This window comes from Chenopodium quinoa, unplaced genomic scaffold (assembly GCF_001683475.1).
Source record: "Chenopodium quinoa cultivar QQ74 unplaced genomic scaffold, ASM168347v1, whole genome shotgun sequence".
Taxonomy (NCBI): Eukaryota; Viridiplantae; Streptophyta; class Magnoliopsida; order Caryophyllales; family Amaranthaceae; genus Chenopodium; species Chenopodium quinoa.
The window spans coordinates 62,978-78,358 of record NW_018744464.1 but is presented as its reverse complement, the minus strand read 5'-3'; the positions used below and the strand labels follow the sequence as shown (position 1 = coordinate 78,358).

At 41.3% G+C, this 15,381-nt stretch overlaps 2 protein-coding genes across 2 annotated transcripts; both read right to left on the bottom strand.

Annotated features, from left to right (window-relative positions):
* Positions 1–203: 203 nt before the first annotated feature.
* LOC110697469 lies at positions 204–3,020 on the bottom strand. The gene is made up of 4 exons (XM_021874836.1): positions 2,321–3,020; positions 1,754–1,965; positions 1,173–1,440; positions 204–706 (listed from the first exon to the last, which is right to left on the bottom strand). Exons 1-4 carry the CDS (start codon positions 2,582–2,584, stop codon positions 413–415), a joined length of 1,038 nt encoding a protein of 345 aa, XP_021730528.1. The 5' UTR covers positions 2,585–3,020; the 3' UTR covers positions 204–412.
* A 2,529-nt stretch (positions 3,021–5,549) lies between these two features.
* LOC110697451 (uncharacterized protein DDB_G0290685-like) lies at positions 5,550–8,226 on the bottom strand. The gene is made up of 3 exons (XM_021874818.1): positions 8,142–8,226; positions 6,145–6,375; positions 5,550–6,103 (listed from the first exon to the last, which is right to left on the bottom strand). The coding sequence occupies exons 1-3, from the start codon at positions 8,224–8,226 to the stop codon at positions 5,550–5,552; spliced, it is 870 nt and encodes a 289-aa protein (XP_021730510.1).
* Between the last annotated feature and the right edge of the window lie 7,155 nt (positions 8,227–15,381).

Here is a 15,381-nt window from a genome sequence, read left to right as displayed (position 1 = left end):
GCAGGGATAAGGTAGACCCTCATTAGAGTCATAGAAAAATTTGTCATCAGCATGGTTAACATGCCAATTAGATGCTAGTCAGCAGCGAAAACGGAAATAAGAGGCGTATGAGTTATGACTGCTGAAATGGTTAGAGGAAAAGGAATTTGTTAACATTCAGGTTAACACCGTCAGTCTAGCTCTCCTCCAATACCTCAATAATGTAAGCAACACACCCGAACATATCCAATGCCTTTTGAATGATATTTTAGTACAGGATAGTAGTTTCCAATTATATAATATTAATGTGTTCCTAGACATACTAATGCCCATAAGCTTGTTAACTATATTTTTTTCATAACGATGCTAACTGGATCGCTCGATTTCCAGGATGAACAGATCCAATCTTGGTGTCAAAGTAGTGATCAATATGCTACTCACCCAACAGCAATGCTCTGAGAATAGCTTCGGCCTTCCCTTCTGCTAAGGGAAACACATGCCCTGCCCCTGCCAACTCATGGTACTTAATCCATGGAAGTCTTTGAGCAATATATCTTTGCAATGTGACCGGTACAAGGGTATCCTCATCACCCTGCCATAGATGCACTAACCTTTGCTTGCTTTCAAAGGGGTTCGTGAGATTCATTGGACTAAATTCCCAGTTCCCAAATCCTATCATCATGTCTCGATGAAGTGACTCGAATTCTCCTTGTTGTTTTGTTTGTTCCTGTAAGAAAAGCCATAGTTTTTCTTGATTAGTATTGTGTTTACTATCCATGGGATATCAAATAGTATCCCTAAGATTCAGATAAAAACACACAGTACATGCATCAATTTTTTTCAACATTTCAGAGTTCTCTTCAACAAATTTAGAAAATTACTTCTAGTTACTCTTTTCGAAAGACTTTGAAGATATAAGATAATTATTGTTGACCATGAATGACGCACAGTTATGATTTGACCAAAAAAATTAAGTTGGCCTACTAACTAGTTTGAAGCCATAGCATTTAGTTTATAGCTTTCCCTACCTACAGAAGTCCCAAGAAAAAGATCATAATTGAGACTGATTTTGACGTTATAGGACTAGCAGCAACGTCAGATTGAAATTTTTTCAAGCTATATTATGTATCGAATCCAGTAAAACAATAAGATTTACAATTTTAGACCAAAATTAATAGATGAAGATAACTAACCCTGTGATTAGTACCGTCAGAGAATGTTATCTTGGAAAAGATTTCATAATCCTGTCGACTGAATACAATTTTTCCAGCAGCAACACTAGAAGCAGGAAAGAGCTTTTGAGTGTTCCACCAGTAAGTAAGCCAAGGAAAGTAGTGAACAACCCTTACAGTCCATTGGTCCTGTGGCAGCTGCTGTCGAAAGGCTTTATGAGATAAGCTCTCAGGGAAGCCACTCCACCAGTAATTCACTACTGGAGCTAAAAGTGCTGCTCCTGCAAGCCTGCAACAACATGCCAATGAACAATTCCATGAAGTTTCTAATTCACATATTCCATACGACCTTGAATCATTATGTATATATTTGCATTACACGAGTATATATAACAAATTGTTTGCTCATCAAATAATCAACAATATGTGACTATCATGTGGGTTAAAGTCTATCTGTATGCATAGATTGCACCATCCTTACCTTTTATTTATTTACCTTATAATCATATAGTTATGCTTCTAAGAAATAGGAATAGAAAGTATGTTCCTAAGAGCTATACAGTGTTGCTGATGTTAACAAAAAAAAGTAACTGACTAAGTACCTGTGGGGAATGTACTCGAGGGAACCCCAGACTGTTTGGCCGCCCATGGAAAATCCAACCAAATAAAATTTATCCCCGAGCTTTAACTGGTCAGCGAGCTCTTCAATATCCAAAGCCGTGCTTTTCATTGTCCTCTTGGGATCAGGATCACTCTCTCCATAGCCTGCCCTATCAAATGACACTATATACAATCCCAACTCTTCAACCACTTCCTGTGAAATGGGGATAAAATTAAGAATGAAGCTTATTATTGATGTTTATTTCAGATCACCAATAGGATATAGCATTGTTCCTCTAGTTGTATAAGGGACATTTTATTGTTAATTTCTAAAACTAAGTCTACGAAAGTGTAACTAATACATATTTGTTAATGTTCACTAGATATCATATTGAATATTATATGCAGGAAAAACAGAATATAATATGTCTTGAGTTGCAAGAGCCAATAGAATTGAGCTCACCATCCACAAAAGCGAGCCTGGATTTTAGCTCCTAGTAGAATCAAATAACTATAGAAATAGCAAAATACAATCCCATCCTTAATGAGAATGAAAACTTTATAATTACCTGAGGAAGATTAGATGCAATAATGACATCATGTCTGGAATTGTCAAAGCCATGAACATATACAATCTTAAACTTGGCATTCTCCTTTGGTACACCAATCTCTTTATAGGCCAAATGTCTACCATCCCTCAGCTTCACCCTTGGTGCTGTTACGGGTGGTCCACCAGGAAGCCCACATATTCGCGGTGGTGGAGGCAGGGTTGACTGACATATAAATGCCACTGCAACGGAGATCACCAGGATCACTCCAACACTCTTCAACATGCCTAAGAAAACTTTTCGAATGATAAGTTTGGATAGTGTTTTTCCTTACATATATAATACACAGAAGACGGTCAAAAAAAGGTGTTGAATAGTGTAAAAGTCAAAGCGAGTAGAGTAAAAAAAAAACAAAGGAAGTATATATTTAAAGCTCCAAAGATAGAAAATTGAAGGAGGACTTAGAACTTGATTGTAAATTTGTTGTAATAGTAGAATAGATCAAATAGAGGTATATGAGCCAGAAATAAAGAAAGTCAACACCCAATTCACTTAATTAGCGAATTTCAAATTTATAGATGATGGCCTCGTGGGGTGGGTGTACCACTGCACCAGTATCTTACGTGCTCACATGTAACCACGGATCCGGATACATTTTTTTCTAAATACTTTTGGTTGTCTGATGTACAAGTTTAATCAATAATAAGACTCCATTCATTTCACTTTTTTTTGCTGAACTGAAATTATTTTTATTGAACTGAAATTATTTTTACTAAATTGAAAATATTTTTATTGATTTTATTTTATATTTCTTCTTTATATTACTAAATTTTACTGAACTGAATTTATTTTTACTGAACTGAAATTATTTTTACTGAATTGAACTTATTTTTACTAAACTAAAATTATTTTTACTTAATATTATTTTTTTAAGCTCCAGTGAACGGGACTAAGTAGTATACAACTATTTACTTATCATTTGTATTTGGATGATTTTTTTTAGGAACATATTCGGAAATTATTCTTTGAGACAATTACGACTAAGTATCCTGGTGATTATAGTATCCTGAGTCCATATACGCCTGCCACAAGCGAACGGAGGTGCATTTTGGTTGCTGTAGATTACTTCACCAAATGGGTTGAGGCAGAGGCGGTTAAGGGCATTAAGACAAAGGATGTCATCTCCTTCATCTGGAGAAGCATCATCACCCGGTTTGGGGTGCCTATGTCTATGGTCTTTGACAATGACCCTCAGTTTGAAACGCCTACCCTCAAGAGCTGGTTAGGAGATCAAGGGATCTCGCATTGTTTTGCATCAGTCGGTCGTCCCCAAGCAAACGGCCAAGTTGAAGCCTTCAACAAGCTCATCTCAGACGACATTAAAAAGAAAATTGAAAGAGCTGGTGACCTATGGGCAGATGAGTTGCCTCATGTCCTATGAGCCATCAGAACAACAGAAAAAGGGGCAACCGGTGAAACCCCGTTTCTCATGACATACGGCACTGAAGTCGTTCTGCCTATTGAACATTACGAGCCAACACTTCGAATCATGCTCTATGATGAAGAGGCTAATTGGGAGGCCATGCGTCTAGCGCTGGATTCACTCCCGGAGCGCAGGGGCAATGCTGCCTTGCGTCATGAGATATACCGTCTGAGAATGACGAGAGCCTACAACAGAAGAGTGCATAAACGGCCCCTAAAAGTGGGTGATTTTGTGTTACGAAAAGTAGAGGCAACCGGTAGGGCCAATGAGCAAGGAAAGTTAACCCCTAATTGGGAAGACCCCTATCGGATTTTTGAAGAAGTTAGAGGCGGCACCTACCGCCTGGAAACTCCAGACGGCAGGCAGCTAGCCAGAACTTGGAATGTAGATAATTTGTAGCAACTCCTGATCTATCCTAAAGCATTACGCAGTTTCCGATGGTGCCTTTTGTTTAGCGTAAATAAGACATCCTGCACCGCTAGCACCAGTGGTTATTTGCACATCATGCTGGATAATCAATCATTATGCTTGACTCAAGTTACGGAATATTAGTGGTTTAATTTGTAGAACTTGATTCTACAAACCACTACTGAATATGACTTTGCTAAATCTTTTGAGGGGTTTCAAAAGATCATGAGCAATAGCATATGTTCCTAAAAAACACCTGTCTATGGCCTGCCTGTACTTAACCAGTAATCACATTTGTATTGTACAAACTTATGATAACTTTTATATATAAATAGTTGTTTTAATACTTTGTCTTACAATTGCCTTAATATATTTTGTTAGATTTGCTTTACATTATTAGCTTGATCTACACCATACCTAATACTAAAAATTATCACAGAATTACACTTATCAGATTTTCTAGCCTTTTGCTGAATTCCTATTCCAAAAATTATAAACTCTTTTACAGCACCACAAACTCTGTCAAAGCTATAGACTAAATTTCTAGATTTCAACATTTTAATGCAGAAATACACTTTTCAAAATTTGCAATATCTCACTAAATTTGTTTTGTAAAATTTAACTAATCTATAGTTAATACTTGAATTCAAATTCAAGAAATAAGACAGACACAAAGCGTGTGCAATTTTAGTGTCGAAACAAGTTAATTTCAGTCTTAAAGATATCATGCTCTACATTCCAAGTTTGAATTTGAATTTCATCTACTCTGTTCAGGAAGTTTTTTGAAAACTCCAAACCTTATGTCCTAACAGCTTATTTGATTATAGCTCACTTTAGATATCCTGTAATATGTTGAAGCACATCTCTAGTTATAACTGTCTGAATACCTTTAAATTTATATAAGTGTAAGCTTTGTTCACACTATGATCACAGTTGTTAGTGCTAGGCAATCTGCTCTACTTTGTTGTTCAAGAAAACTAATTATCCAAGAACAGGAACATCTCACTTACTCAAAATTAGATACATATCACATATAAACTGTAGGGAAAAAAATGTAAAAAATCGATCACATTTACCAAACAAATATAACAACAATACCAACATTATCCAAATATTATTTCTCATATATATTAAGATCATTGACCAGAGTTACAAACTAACAACTTAACAACTACAACCAACAAGTCACTTAAGTTGTTAACTAAGCCAATCAAAACATCAAACTTTCAAACTTCACCCTATGTTAACAAAAGGAATTGCCTGAGACAAATACTTAAATACTAATTAATTCCTTAAAACCACAACAAAACACCTAATTATCTTGATAAACAAACAGAACAAACAACAATGGACTATTATCTAACCAATTCTATCAAAGTTGCGTGGGGTGCGACGATATGCATCAGAATCAAGTGATGAGTCTGAATTGGCATCAGACCAGTACCTCTGAGCATTATGATCCATATCTTTGTCCCCACCATCCAACCCAGACTCCTGCACATCATCTTCCTCCGCATAACCGATATCATCATCATCATCATCAACCCCAAAGTTAACTCCATCTCCAACATCATTATATTCAGCATCAACCTTCTGTCCAACCTCTTCGTCATGTTCGACATCAACATCATTGCCATCCACGCTATGTTCACCTCCAGCATCATTCTCGCAATCATCATTGTGAACACTATCCCCATCTTCATTTCCTTCACCATCATCATCTTCAACAATTTGTGCATCTCCATCCTCATTAGCATTTTCTTCCTCATACGCTTCTCCCATCCCTATATCTCCCTCACCAACTATATTCTCTTCAATAGGATCAGCCCTCCCCTGTAAATTAACTCCCTCATTTCCAGCATCCTCACCCACAACATTCACCCCTTGCTCTTCAACCACCCTTTCAACAGCGTCTACATTCTCGAAAAGTGGTAAAAGCCTACTTTGACCTCACGAATCACTGTTGATAATATCATCAATTTGTCGATAGATTTTGCAAGCCGCTTATCCCGAATTTTCCATATTTCACGATGTAGAACCTGTACTTCTTCAAGCTTAGCAGCATATGTAGCCCAGAAGTTAGACAATTCTTGCTGCTTAGCCTCTCGAGATGCTCTAATGGCATCCGTTTCAGCGTACAATACATCAATTCGCGCTTTCAAATCATTCTCAACATTTTTGTCAGCTATAGTTACACTTTGGAAGAGAAAAGATGGAACGAAACAGGGGAAAATAAACGCTTCACAACTAAATGAAAAAGAAATGAAAGTTGTTACGGTTTTTTTTTTTATGTGTCCTGCAGGAGAGTTACGATTCAAAGACTGAGCTGCCGGTGCATGTACCTGCAACATCACGAAGACTCCGGTTGGTAGGAGCTTCGCCTCCGACGATCAAATTAGTATGCGTACAGGAGGAAAGAATACTGAATAGGTAAAGTTCTTCTCGCTGATTGGGAGAATTCCGCAATTAATATTGCTCGGTAATAGTGTTTGTATTTATGAATATCCCATTAATGAGGTTTGCCCCACTATTTATAGTGGGACAGACAAGTCCCTCATGGAGGGTACCAAAGACACGTGTCAACAGGGGATTGGAGCCCTGTTGACTAATGGCGATGCGCCACGTGGCCCAATCACGTGTCACCAGCCCATTGGGCCACGTGTTTAGGGTCATTTTTACTCTAAAAATTTGCCCCTCACAGGTGCTGAAGTGGCCGTGCCACGTGGCACCTGTGAAGAACTCTCTCTCTCTCTCTTTTTTTTTTTTTTTTTTTTTTTGAATCTCTTGGATTCTGGTTGTTTGGGTGAAAAGGCGGGAGAAGCAGAAAGTGAAGGGTCAGGACTCTTCGCCTTCTGAGGAGGGGCCTATAAATAGCCAAGTCCCCTCCCCGAGCCCTCATTTACAAACTTTGCGAATTTTCTGATTTTCAAGAGCAGCCGGCATTGAGAGTTTCTGAGATAGTTTCCGCGTGATCATCCGGTTTATAACCGTCTGGGGGGTTTGATAGCAAGCCAAATTTGCACCTGCACTTCAAACAACACAGCCGGCTCAAGAGATGCTTGTGTCTTCGCAAGCAATCCCAAGAAATTCTCAGCGACCAAGTGGTTTTCTCCTTCTTTCTTTTAGGTACCGCCTCTATTCTTTCAAGCTCTTCCATGTATTTACGCTTGAGTCTTTTGTTTATTTTCTCGTTTATTTGTCCCATAGTTAGATGGACCCTTTATACCCCCATCCGGAACATAATAATGAGACCAGTCGGTCTATTAGTACGGCTGAGTCTAGAACTGGAAACACCGACTATAGCCTCTGGGATTTGCTTTGTTTGTCTCCCAATCCGACCGTCTCCGTGTCTGTGCAGGACACAATGACCAGAACCAGGAAGACGGCTGTGGACCCCAATTACGGAGGCGGTGGCTCTGACGAGTTGCCGCCTGATGAGAGGGCCCCTAATGAGGCGGCCGTGGGATCTCCCGGAGGTACTCCTAGTACGCCTAGTGATAGCATTCTAGGCTCTGATCAGGGAGACGGTGAGGAAGCCGCCTCCGTAGAACGAAGAAACTCGTCCCAAGAGGCCTCCTCCTCCGCTTCCGACTCTGCTCTCGATCATGTGGAGAGCAGCTCTAGCTATCTAACACCATCCGTCGATAGTGAGGAGGAGAGACCCTCCTGGCAATCTAAGGGTGATCCTTTGATGATCACCGTCTCTACCAAAGATAGGGCCATGATGCAGAACAATTTGGCTGATTTCATCCTTAAACGGCCCCTTCAAACGGGATATAGACTGGTGGTCCCGCATGCAAAGGGGACAATTGCTTGGAAGGATGACCAGCGCAACGCAGACGGCTGGTTTGGCTGCTACGAGGCGGCACTCTTGGCGGGGCTCCGCTTCCCTCTTCATGACACAATAAAGGCCATACTAAGGGGGTATGGCCTGGGCATCTGGCAACTTACCCGCAACTCTTGGGTGAATATTCTCGAGTACATCGCCGCCTACGAAATGCAGGATCTGAACCCCGGATGGGAGGCGTTTGCCCATATGCACTACTTGAGTAGGAGCCCAGGCGGCTGGAGAGCCTGGTACACCCTGACCACTTACCCCCAGTACCTCATGACGCTTGACAAACCGTCTAAGTGGTCAGACTGGAAGAGTCGCTTCTACCTGGTCAAGGCTCCAACAAATGAGGAAAACAGAGATTTCCGGACATACAACCGGAAACCTGAACTTTTGGGGGAGAAATGCCGAATGCCTCCAGTGCCGGAGAGGGATAGGGAAGCAATCCTAGACTCCCACTTTTTTGAGCTCGTCCCTTCCACCCTCTCAACCGGAGAGGTAATAAGGGTGCCCAGAAACTGGGTGCCCAAACATGAGTTTCTAAGGGACGAGGCCTTTTTGTCCGCCTGTGGGCTTAGCACCATGTTCGGAAAATGTAGGTTAAAAGCCTCATCTGGTGTGTTTATGCCGGATGTCAATTTTCTCTTGATTACAATGCCTGTTTGTTATTGTCCTGATGTCATACCCCGTATTTTTGAAAGGTATTTTCTAAATTAAAGAGTATTTAGTCTCGTATTTTCAACGTAATTTCTAACTTAAGAGTATCTCAGTTTTGGATCCAAAATGATATTTGAATTTTGGCGCCTAAATCATTTATTTTAATTAAATGGATAAACTAAAAAAATTTATAAATAGTATTTTGATTAAATAAATAATAAAACAAAACTATATTAATTAATAAAATTAGAGGCATTTTAGAATTTAAGAATCTAATTTTTTGTAAATAGTATTTTCGGATTTTTCCAATAAAATCCAATTTTACTTAATATCTTGCTAAACTAATTATTTTCATGAAATAAAATTAAATTCCTAAAACTAAATAAATATCATTTTCGAATTTTACAATTAAAAATTTGATTTTAATCTAAGAAAAAGTATTTTTATAAAATAAAATTAATTCCTAAACTAATGAAGCATATTTTCGGATTTTATACATTAAAAATCCAATTTTTATTAATTATTTGCTAAATTAATTATTTTTATGAAATAAAATGACTTCCTAAATTAATCAAATAATATTTTAAATTTTATATAATAAAAATCTGATTTTTATACCTTAGTATAGACCAAATTTCAGCCACCCTAATAATCTAGCAAGAAAAATTGATTTTATTCTTCCAAATACCTATAAACTTATTAAATCTTTAATTTTTGACAAATAAATTATTTTATAAAATCCCTAAACTAACATAATAGGTCCAAAAATATTGAGTAATATTTTGCTCAATATTTTCGGCCATTCATGGTTTTTCTACAAAGATTTTTAAATTATTTTATTAAAAGTAAAATCCTTTAAATTCCTTTACTTCTATTGTTAAACCTAAAATTATTTGATTCTATGTCATACTTGCACTCCAAGCTTAAAACCTACCAAATAGAATTTCATGATCAAATAAATATTATAGCCTTCCATATATTTAAAAACCTTAATTTCTATTTCTCAAAAACTTCCATAATTTATAAACCCTAAAATGCCATAAACCCATCACCTAAACACCTATAAATACCCATTTCAAACACACCAAGAATCACACCAAAAAAACCTCAAGAAATTCTCTTCTTCCTCCTCTCTTTCTCACGGGTTTTCCCCTCTCTTCCTCCTTCCCATTTTTCCGGCCACCGCCACCACCGGCGGCCACCACCTCCGGCGACCACCTGCTGCCGGCGACCACCAACAGCCGCCACTCCAGCCGGCCACTCTTGCTCCTCCCTTGCATTGGTTCCCCCACCATCCTTCAATCCCTCCTTTATCTTAATCTTATTTATATTACTAATCATTTTCCTAAATATTATTTCTTACACAAATTAATTTTATAAAAATAGAAAAATTCTTTAAATTATAAACAGAAAATTATTTTAATTAATTCATGCACATATAGGGTAGTTTAATTAAGTTGTTGTGTTTATTTGATAGCCTTATATTAATTAAGGTTATAATTATGTGTAGGGTGTTCGTGAATTAGAGAATTAGTTGTGAATCGCTCAAGGTTGATCAAGGTACGTTATGTGGTTTGATACTTTCAAACTATATTTTATGTTCCGTATGAAGTTATAATTCATTCCGTATAAAATTATGAATATTTACATTCCGTGTGAAATTATATCTTACCACGTTCCATATGAAATTATGATTTAATGAAATCACACTTTATTAAACTCCATATGAAATTATATTTTACAACATTATATTTATTCCGTATGAAATTTGCTAAAGTCATAATTTATTAAGTTCCGTATGAAATTACATTTATTACATTCCGTATGAAATTATATTTTACGTTCCGTATGAATTTATAATATTACGTTCCGAATTAAATTATGAAATCATGCCGGATTGATTTTAATGATTTGGATTTAAATTAAAATTGACTTTGAGTCGTAGTTGAAATTATTGGAAATGATTTGCAAGTTTGTTGCTAAGTGTTGTTTCGGGGTTTTTTTATGTGTCCTGCGGGAGAGTTACAATTCCAAGAATTCCCTTCGACCGCCTGTACCTGCAAAATCACGGAGACTCCGGTTGGGTGGAGCTCCGCCTCCGATGATCAAGTCAGTGATGTACGGGAGGAAGAAAGTGCGTAAAAGAGTAATTACTTCTCACGTAATGGGAGAATTCCGCAATTAATATTGCTCAGTTTTGGTGTAAGTGTATTGAATGCAATTGCATGTAAGTGAATATAAATTGAATACCCCATTAAGGAGGATTCTCCCACTATTTATAGTGGGGAGCATTGGTTCCCCATTTAAGGTTCCTAGGACACGTGTTAGCAGGGGATTGAAGCCCTGCTGACCAATGACAAGGTGCCACATGTCGCTCAGCCATTGGGCCACGTGGCTGGGGTAATTTTACCCCAAACATTTGCCCCTCTCAGGTGCTGACGTGGCAAGGTGCCACGTGGCATCTGAGAAGAGAGCTGACGAAAGATAATAATAATAATAATTTTTTTTTTTTTTTGAAAACCTCTTCAAACTCTAACTGAAGGAAGAGGGAAAGGCAGAAGGGGAAGGGTCGCGCCCCTTCGCCTTCCGGGACAACCCCTATAAATAGGGGAGGAAGCACACGAGAGCTCATTTACAAACTTCGTGAAATTTCTTGAATTTTGAGAGCATCCGGCATTTGAGGGCATCCGGTTCTTGAAATTCAGAGCACACGGAGATTTGATAGTTTACGAGCAGCCGGTTTTCAGACCGCCTGTGAAGTAGCAAGCAAACAAAAGATTTTCGAGAGGGTACCTCAGAGAACCCAGCCGGTCTTCAACCGTCTGTGTCTTCGCAAGCATCCCAAGAAATTTTCTTGAGGTTTCGGCACTCTTCTCTAGGTACCGTCTCTATTTCTTCTCACTTTTCCATGTATTTCCGTTTGCGTCTTTTGCTTGCATTTTTGTTTATAAGTCCCCTAGGTAGATGGACCCTTTATACCCATACCCGGACCATAGTTGTGAACTCAGTCGGTCAATTAGTACGGCTGAGTCTAGAACTGGATCTGCCGCCTCTGATCTTTGGAATTTCCCCTTTTCAACGCCTGTATCGACCGACTCCGTGTCTTTGCAGGACACCATGGCCAAAATTAGGGGAACAGCTATGGACCCCAATTACAGAGGCGGAGACTCAAACGAGTTATCGCCTGAAAATCAAGGCCCAGACGGGGAGGTTAGAGAACCATCCGGCGGTACCCCCGCCACCTCAAGCGATAGCATTCTAGGCTCCTACAACGAGGAGACCTCTCCGGGTGAGGAGGCTGAGCAGCCAGAAGCTGCCAATGAGGCTCCCAACTCCCCATCCGGCTCCGATGACGGTCGGGTTGAAAGCAGTAGCTCCAGTTACTTAACCGTGTCAGAAAATAGCGAGGAGGCAGAGAGGCCTTCGTGGCAAAGCCGAAACGACCCTCTCATGATCGCCGTCTCCTTGAAGGACCGCGCCCTCATGCGGTCTTCTCTACAAGACTTTATCACCAGGCGGGCGCTTGGTGAGGGATACAAGATGACCGTGCCGGGGGAGTTCGGGACGGTTGTATGGGAAGATGACCAACCCAACGCTAACGGTTGGTTTGGGTGCTACGAGGCGGCTTTTCTAGCCGGTGTCCGCTTCCCCCTTCACAACACAATCAAGGCCATACTTAGGGGGTATGGCCTAGGCGTTTGGCAGCTCACCCCGAATTCTTGGGTGAATATTTTAGGGTACATCGCCGCCTGCGAGATGCAGGGTCTCAACCCTGGCTGGGAGGCGTTTGCCCATATGCACTACTTGAGCCGGAGCCCAGGCGGCTGGAGGGCCTGGTACACCTTGACAACTCACCCCCAATACATGATGACCTTGGACAAGCCGTCTAAATGGTCGGACTGGAAGAACCGGTTCTACTTGGTCAAGGCCTCGTCTGATGAGGAAAACAAGGAGTACCGGACCTACAACCGGAAACCAGAGCTTATGGGGCAGAAGTGCCGGCTGCCCCCAGTTCCCGATAATGATAGGAGGGCCATTCTGGACTCCGGATTTTTTGAGTTGACCTCTACCTCTCTCTCAACCGGAGAGATAATAAGGGTACCCAAGAACTGGGTGCCCAAACACGAATTTTTCAAGGACGAGTGCTTCTTGTCCGCCTGTGGGCTTAGCAACATATTTAAGACCAAAGGTTACGAACCCTAGCCGGTTAATTTGATGTCGGCTGACCTTTTTCTCTTGATTGAAATGAAATTCATATTTCTGACCGGATGTGTTTTCGTTTTGCAGAAGAAGCTAAGAAGATGCTGCCCACCGCCAAGACACCCGCATAGAAGGCTTCACATATCCGCAAGGAGAATCTGGAGAAGAAGCTTGCCGCTCAGGCGGCTAAAAAGGTTAGCTCGCCTGACCTTTCTATGTGTTGGCGTTGATGCAGTTTTTAGCTATTTATTCACCTGACCGTTTGTGGTCTTGTTTCAGGATGGGGGTGTTATTCCCCGCTCTTTGCAAAAACAGATCCGGCAAAGGCCGTCTGTTGAAGAGCCTGCACTCAAGGTGTAGAAAACCGCTTCTACCGCCCGGGCTACAACCGGTGGTAAATCAATAAAGACCCCAGACGGGTCAAAAACTGAACCGGCCTTGAAGGGGGTTGTTCCAATAATTAAGGACCGCACACGGTCCATATTCTGCTGGAGGCCAAACGGCTTCCCAAAAAGGTACAAACCCCTTCAACCTCACGCTGCTCGACCTACCCATGCGGGTAAAGTCATACTCCTCGTCGCAGCCGGGGGATTCTCCGATCAGCCGGCTGTCCGTAGGTGGAGAATACGCGGCATTCTCACTGTCTGTTTCTGGTGCAGATAACTCACCACGCTAGCCGGACGCTGCTCAATACGCCCAGGCCATGCTGAAAGCTGTCCCCCGGGACGCGAAGGAGGCGATTCCTGGAATCAATACCTTCAATGCCGACCGGGTGATGGTCGACCTGGCCGATGTAAGTCGTTGAGTACCCACCCAGCATTTAATTTGTAATATACCCATCTGGTCTTTCAACTAATACCGATTGTGTTGTTGTTGCAGGCACTGCTCCGCGTGGAGGGGCTTAAGAAGGCCTACATCAGCAAGCAGGAAGAGGTAAGAAGAGCCAAACGTTCTGCGGATAACGCACATAGAGTTGCTCACTATTCCATGATTTTGCATGACTTAGAAACTAAAGCTATAATCATGCAACAGGCGGATCAGGTCAAGTCCCTCCAACGGGCCCTCTCGGAGTCCAAGCTCAAAATCGACAACCTTCAGGCGGCCCTGGATAACGCTGAAGATGAGCTAAAAAAGCAGGAAGATCCCCTCAAGCGGCTCGACCAGGTGGAGAAGAGCAGCAAACGGCTGCAATTAGAGAATGACCGCCAGGTCAAGGAGGCTGCAGATGCTCAGCGCAATTTCCAGGCCACTCTAGAAGCTGATCAGAGCCGGCTCATTGAAGAGAATGAGCAGGACTGCCAAAAAAGAATGAAGAGGGCGTTCTCCATCATCCACCCAGGTGCAGACTACAACGTCTGGGAGCTCGCCTACAAATACGCAGACCTGGCCATTCTGGCTGAAGAGGAGGGCCAGCCGGGGCCCGAACTGTATGAGCAATGGATGGACGCCGAGTTCCAGCGAATGCAGGCGGAAGCGGCTGCTTTGGAGGCGACAGTCGAGGATGAGGTTGCTCCCGGCTTCGTCCCCAACACCGACCCAACTCATCCGGAAGGGAGCCAAGCTCAGGGCGACCGGGTAACAGTGTAGCTAGAGTAGCAACGACCTCTCGGCCTGCGCGCCGTGCATTATCTTGTAATAGCGCCGGAAGGGTCGGACTACTCTGTTGTTATTTTTCATTTTGAGTACTGATATTTTCACCGGCTGTGCCGATTTATCTTGTAAACAGTTTAACATTTTCACCGGCTATGCCGATTATTCCTGCTATATTTCTACCGGTTGGTCCGGTTTTGAATGAACTTGATTCTTTCTTTTTGCTGTTTTGAATGTCTTGAATATCGCATTTTTCTTGCTTTGAATGAACTCTAATAAACAGCCCAACTCGAATAAACAGCCCACACAAGTGGCAAGCCGGCTGTGTATAATAATTTTTGCGAGGATAGCCAGGAAAACCCAACCAGTATCACTGCCGTCTGTGTCTTTTCAAGCTAGGCAAAGAAATTTGTGAGGGTAGACAAGAGAACCCAACCGGTACCATTACCGTCTGAGTCTTCGCAAGCAATTATATTTTTTGCCTTGTGTAAACCATGGTGGTAGCAGCCATGAGTATTGATCTTTTTCAAAAGTCAAACCATGAATGTTTTTACGCATGACTTGTTGGGGTTAGGATAGGTAATTGCTCCTGGATAGGAGGCTGGCATAGATGAAATGGTGCCAGGCGGCTATCCATATGATATAACGACGTTAGCTGAATGCTAAGCGTCAACCGTTTTTACCGATTTGCCGGTTGGATTTTTGGGAAAGACTTTCAAAGGGTTTAGGGTGTCAATTTTCCGGTTGGGTTTTTGCAAGAACACCCTTCATAGATTATTGGCCTAACCCAAATGTTTGAGGCTTGCCTTCTCTTAGTTGATTAGGCGGTACATTAGGTACCGGCTGTCTGTTTTGAGAACAGCCTTAAATGGTACTCGATCCAAAGAGGGGGCCGGATGCATGTTTGGGAAT

What these genes read in the sequence shown, in the direction of transcription:
- LOC110697469 (XM_021874836.1), bottom strand. Translation starts at nt 2,584, where the DNA reads ATGTTGAAGAGTGTTGGAGTGATCCTGGTGATCTCCGTTGCAGTGGCA. An exon ending in TTGCATCTAATCTTCCTCAG is followed by an intron (nt 1,966 to 2,320) that starts GTAATTATAAAG and finishes CCCATTTCACAG; the next exon opens with GAAGTGGTTGAAGAGTTGGG. An exon ending in CTCGAGTACATTCCCCACAG is followed by an intron (nt 1,441 to 1,753) that starts GTACTTAGTCAG and finishes ATGTTGTTGCAG; the next exon opens with GCTTGCAGGAGCAGCACTTT.
- LOC110697451 (XM_021874818.1), bottom strand. Translation starts at nt 8,226, where the DNA reads ATGGGCAAACGCCTCCCATCCGGGGTTCAGATCCTGCATTTCGTAGGC. An exon ending in TATTCACCCAAGAGTTGCGG is followed by an intron (nt 6,376 to 8,141) that starts GTAAGTTGCCAG and finishes GTGTAACTATAG; the next exon opens with CTGACAAAAATGTTGAGAAT. An exon ending in GATATTATCAACAGTGATTC is followed by an intron (nt 6,104 to 6,144) that starts GTGAGGTCAAAG and finishes TCGAGAATGTAG; the next exon opens with ACGCTGTTGAAAGGGTGGTT.